Consider the following 5775-nt stretch of genomic DNA (forward strand, 5'->3'; position numbering starts at 1 on the left):
CAGTTAAAAGTTCAATAGACCATTACTTAATAGAAACAAATATTTAAACAACTTAAAACTTTCTAAACTTAAAATCTGTACTAAAGATTTCATAAATATTTAAGTACCATTCCCTTTTAACTTCTAAAAAACCTCATCAAAATCATTGAATTTGTATAATATCCATTTTAAAAGGCCATCTCTTATGTCATTCCTCCTGCTGTAATTTGTAATATTAATATAAGCATGTGTATAACTGAGTGATTCCTAAGAAAAGGTAAGAAAAAGTAAAACTCCCAAACCCCAATGTTCTTCCTAACATGATCATCTATAATCATAAACCAGGACAACCCTAAGTAAAACCACACAATATTTCTTTTTATGTTAAGCACCTACATTTCAATGACAATGCGTCTAATTTGGCTTGAAATTCCTCAATTGTTGCGTCGTCAGTCTCATCCAACCATTCCTCAACAGTATTTAGTGCCCCATTGATATCTTCTGCAACGCTCACCTCCATCGTTCCCCTGCTCTTGGCCTCTGTCACCCTACTTTTCATGTTACAAATGTAACATTCCAGAGTGTTTTTGGCCAGAAGCTTCTTTGCTGTTTCTTCATCCTCTTTTCGAAATATGTCTGCATCATGCACCATTCTATCTATCTCCTCCTTGCTCATTCTCTCACGCTCATTTGTAACAGTAATCTGATTCTTTCTCCCTGTTCCCACATCCCGGGCAGAGGCTGTAAGAATTCCCTCTATATCCACTTGAAAGCAAACTCTTATGTCTGGCACCGCACACCGGGCAGGTGGAATCCCATTGAGAACAAATTCGCCCAACAAATTGTTGTGTGCAACCAAAGGTCTCTCGCCTTCATAAATTGAAAACTTTATACCTGGCTGGTTATCATACATAGTGGTGAACAACGACACTTTCAAAGTAGGAATGGGAGTATTGCGGGGAACTACTACGTCCATGACACCATTGTTGATTAAAATTCCAAGACTCAAAGGAGTGACGTCCACCAAGACTAAGTTGATGTTTTCTTTGTTCAGTACAGCTGCCTGCAAAGCTGCACCATAAGCAACTGCCTCGTCTAGATTTACACTTTTACAGAGCCCCCTGCCTTCAAACAATTGACTTACTAATTCCTGGACCTTGGGTATACGTGAAGAACCTCCTACTAATACAATGTCGTTGATTTGGTGTCTGCTCAACTTGGAGTCTTCCATGCACCGTTTCACTAATTGTATGCATTTGTCAAATAGGTCCGCGTTGAGCTCCTCGAACTTGGCCCTCCTGATCTTTGTGTGGAAATCTTGCCCTTCATACAGACTATCTATGTCAATTACAGTCTCTACTGCCGAAGACAAACTTCTTTTTGCCCTCTCGCACTCTGAGCGTAACCTCCGAAGAGCTTTGGGACTTGTACGCATATCAATTTTATATTTTTTGTTGAACATCTGGACACAATAATTGAGCATCCTATTGTCAAAATCCCCACCTCCCAAATGCATGTCCCCTCCAACAGCTTTTACTTGAACTTTACCTCTTTCAACTGTAACAATAGATACGTCAAAGGTACCTCCTCCAAGATCAAAAACTAGAATGTTTCTGGTCCCTTCCTCCAATGCATCAAAGCCATAAGTTATTGCTGCAGCCGTGGGTTCATTGATGATCCGCATCACATTAAGCCCTGCAATTTTACCGGCATCTTTAGTTGCTCGCTTCTGCGAATCATTAAAATAAGCAGGCACGGTAATGACAGCATTCTTTACATCACACTGGAGGTATTGCTCGGCTATCACCTTCATTTTCATCAACACCATGGATGAGATTTCCTCAGCCGCAAATAGCCTTTTCTCACCTTTATAAGCCACTTCAACTATAGGTTTGTTATTCTTACCGGGAACGATAGTGAATGGCCACAATTGTTTGTCAGACTGAACACAGGGATCACTATATCTTCTTCCAATGAGTCTCTTGACATCAAACACAGTGTTGGTAGGATTAGTTGAAATCTGGAACCTGGCAGCATCTCCAACGAGTCTCTCATTGGGGGTGAAAGCAACCATGGAGGGAGTTGTTCTGTTTCCTTGGTCATTAGCAATAATTTCAACTCTGTCATGCTGCCACACTCCCACACAGCTGTACGTTGTCCCCAGATCAATGCCAATAGCCTTATCTTTGCCCGTTCTGTCCATGTTAGATTCTGCATGAATGTAAGAAGACTATTTAAAAATAATTCAGATTTTGACTCATGCAAGAAAATGCTGTTATTAATTCCAAAATGATTTTTTTTTAAGAACAGACTGCAACTGTCATTATATGGGAGGCTCTGTTATGCCAGCACAAAGGGAGTTGCTTTATCAGCATTGAGGAGTTTCAATCAGTCATATAATGTTTCAGCCAAAAGTATAGCAGTTTCAATCTGTCTATATCAATTAAAAGAGGAAGAAAAACCAACAAAATCAGTAAGCCCCCTCCGTTTTACATGTCTTTGATCATTGGTAATCACCTTGTTCATAATTGTATGATTGATTTTGGGGTTACTAGTTCCATGACGCCAAAAAAATAAGTGGCTAATTTGCTTAGTATGAGGTATAAAGCAGTGTTTAAAGTAGTTGTAAAATTGGATGGTACTGCTATTAAGATAGTAAGAGACATCAAAGGTCTCAAACTTACCTCGCGTGCATGCCCAAGTTTCTCCGTTTTGCAATATATTTAAGTTACAGAACTTTGCTATATGTTTTGTCTAAAGAATTTAGAGCCAGGAGAGGATATTTATCTGCAGATTGGTTCCATAAGTTGTTTAGGGTCAGATATAGGACAAGAATGACTATCAAGGCTAAGCCAATTTCAAAAAATTGTGTTGAACCTAATGCACCTAGTTTAATTCCAACCAATCAGAATTGAACTATGTATCATCTATAAGAAAATAGTGCTGGTCTTGATCCTACTACACTTACAGAAGAGATTTCAGATGTTTGTCTTAATGAATGGGGTAGTAATTTCTGTTTGACCCTTGTGATCTCGTGGAAACAAGATTAGACACATTTTGTATTCACAAAGAGAGTTCATTCATTCCCAATCTCATGAAATCTCATTAAACACAGATCCTCACACACAGACAAAACTCAAATGCAATTGAAATGTTATGAAATCGAACTGAAAATTCGCAAATTAGAAGTTACTATCTTCATTCAACATTTCAAAAATGAGACCGTCTTTACAAATCTGCAATAGATGAGACTGCAGCCTATGGACTGATGAATAGAGTCCCAAAATTTAATGTGATCTGATCATAGACCTGCAAACATATTATCAGCAGCAAAACAAAATTACTTCCAATCTTCTCTCTTATTCATACCTGGAATTTTCCCTCTTTCCTGGAGCCCTGCACTTCCCGAAAGAAAACAGAACCCCACACACCAAAAACTATCAAAACCAAAACTACCCAGAAAAACCTCTTGCAGCCTCTAAGAAACACACCCAAACAGAAAAAAAACCTTAAAAAGGAAAGTGAAGCAATTATACTCATGCGTTTTCAGTCCTCTTACAAATTGCTAAGAATGGAGCCTTACGGGAGGTCTCCACTACTCTGAGAATGACAGGCTGAATTTTGAAACTCCCACTACTTGCTGGCCATACGATATCAATGCCTATTGCCCTCCACGTGGATGCCCTGCATCAGTGGTTGATGTACTTTGATGGTTCAAGGAGCAAGAATGGTTCTGGTGCAGGTGTAATGTTGGTTTCTCGCAACAATGAAAAGTAGTATATTACTTTCAGATTTCAATTCTCTTGTACTGGCAATGTAGCTGAGCATGAGGTCTTCATTCAGGGATCCTACTAGGGCAAAAAGAAAGGAGTCAACAATTGCTATAGGTATTTGAAGGTAGTGAGCTGTCTGTGAATCAAAATAGAGCTCAGAGTATAGCAAAGAACAATCTTCTCAAGTCCTATAAACATATGATATGATAATGGGACTTGATTGAAGACTTTGAGGCATTTGGCATCTAGGGTGTTCCTAGAGAGCAAAACAAAGAGGTGGAAAGGGTTGCAGCAGTTAAAGAGTCATCAATTCCAAGATGAAAACTTTTAAGAACAGAATGCAACCTTAAACATATTGCAAAAACCTTCTAACGTTACACCCCTGGTTTTCCATCGGAATGCCCCATTAACTCTCTAACCTTTTTGGTTAGCTAAGGCTGTGGTGACAACTTGCAGATATTTCTTTGGCTGCAATTTGAGGGGAAAATTGAAATCCCTCTCGGTTGAACTAGTTGATGCCATTTTGTGACATTTGGTATGAGTCCTCTTTACTAGCAGCAGTGGAAGGTCCAGTTTCAGGCATTGATGGTTGTTTAGTAGCTATTTGATGGTTATTTTACCTGGTTTAGCTATGGTTTAACCGTTTGATGTGATAACCCTGAGTAAAAAAACGATCTGATAGCATCAATATAATTTATGCTAGTAAAAGGGGCAAACCGTTATAAATTTGTGAATCCGACTTGGTTTGGTTGGCAATCTATTTTGATAAATTATTTTTTGAGTTCCAATAGAGGGAACCGATGGGCAACCCCTGTAAATGTAATGTGCTAGTACACAAAACCAAACTTTTGATTAGATTCAGCAGAGTGAGGGCTCAAAAATTTCTTGACATGTATAGTCAGTATTTTCAAATTCATTCAACTAAGACAGGATAGGCGACAAAATTGCTGAATTTTAAGTTTTACTTATTAAGAGGTAAAACATACAAAAGACAAGATCCGTCATGCAAACCAATTTTTAAAATTGACCTTATTCTTAAAATTGTGAATACATAAATTATAATGTATTTTGAAGAGAATACTTATTCAAGATCCATTTATTTTCTTCTAAATAAAAAGAATTGAATTACATAGATATTCTTATGCTTGTCTTTATGTAATATATTATAACATTATCAAGAAGTATATATCTTCTAAATAAAAAGAATTGAATTACATAGATATTCATATGCTTGTCTTTATGTAATATATTATAACATTATCAAGAAGTATATATCTAAATTTGAAGTTATATGTCATACATAAACAATGATCTTTCTATAAGATTCACATTTTGCAGGGTTTTGAGAAATAAGAATAATAGAAAAAATAAAAAACAGAAAAAATAAAATCGATAAAGATGACTCTAAATCGACAAAATGAATACTATCAACAAAATTATGAAGTCCACAAATCAAAATTTAAAAAAATCAATATATTTATAAAAAACCATGACACTTAAGTTAGAGGCATTCAGCTTTTCCAGAGTCTGGCAGAAAGATACCTTAACAAGTGAGAGTCTGGCAGAATTCTGTTTGAAGGACTTTCCTCAGCAATAATAGAAAATGGTGAGCCAAGTTCAGACTTCGCAATAATATAAAATGGTAGAGGCAAGTTCAGACTTAAGAAGCCAAATGCAGCCTTAAGGACAAAGGTATTTGTGATGCTTTTTACCTATCATATCTTTCTTTTTTTGGGGGAGGGATAAAGAAGGTCTAACTTTTCTTTTGCTTTCATGTTTACTTTTAATTCTAAAGTATATTTTTCAATATAATATTTATAGCGTGTATAATTCAATAAGATTAAATATAGACATAAAAAAGATTAATGATAATAAAATTAAAAATATAGAAATATAGAAATATGTTATTATAAAATAATCTTACACAATACAAATTTTTTAGGGAGAATTTTATCTTGATGAGTCTTTTATAAACCTCGTCATTGGATTTTTTTATATTTCGTTTTGATACTCAATTAATGTT

The 5775-nt window shown here is 36.1% G+C and overlaps 1 protein-coding gene across 2 annotated transcripts; it reads right to left on the reverse strand.

The window, feature by feature from the left end:
- Positions 1–332: 332 nt before the first annotated feature.
- LOC131048823 (heat shock cognate 70 kDa protein) lies at positions 333–5430 on the reverse strand. 2 transcript variants are annotated; one of them, XM_057982898.1, is made up of 3 exons: positions 5295–5430; positions 1885–2190; positions 333–1674 (listed from the first exon to the last, which is right to left on the reverse strand). In XM_057982898.1, exons 2-3 carry the CDS (start codon positions 2180–2182, stop codon positions 359–361), a joined length of 1614 nt encoding a protein of 537 aa, XP_057838881.1. In that variant the 5' UTR covers positions 2183–2190; positions 5295–5430; the 3' UTR covers positions 333–358. The 2 variants fall into 2 exon arrangements, with proteins under 2 accessions (XP_057838881.1, XP_057838880.1); XM_057982897.1 differs by having other exon boundaries at positions 333–2190.
- Between the last annotated feature and the right edge of the window lie 345 nt (positions 5431–5775).

The sequence above is a fragment of the Cryptomeria japonica genome, chromosome 10, assembly GCF_030272615.1.
Source record: "Cryptomeria japonica chromosome 10, Sugi_1.0, whole genome shotgun sequence".
Classification (NCBI taxonomy): Eukaryota; Viridiplantae; Streptophyta; class Pinopsida; order Cupressales; family Cupressaceae; genus Cryptomeria; species Cryptomeria japonica.

What these genes read in the sequence shown, in the direction of transcription:
- LOC131048823 (XM_057982897.1), bottom strand. Translation starts at nt 2,182, where the DNA reads ATGGACAGAACGGGCAAAGATAAGGCTATTGGCATTGATCTGGGGACA.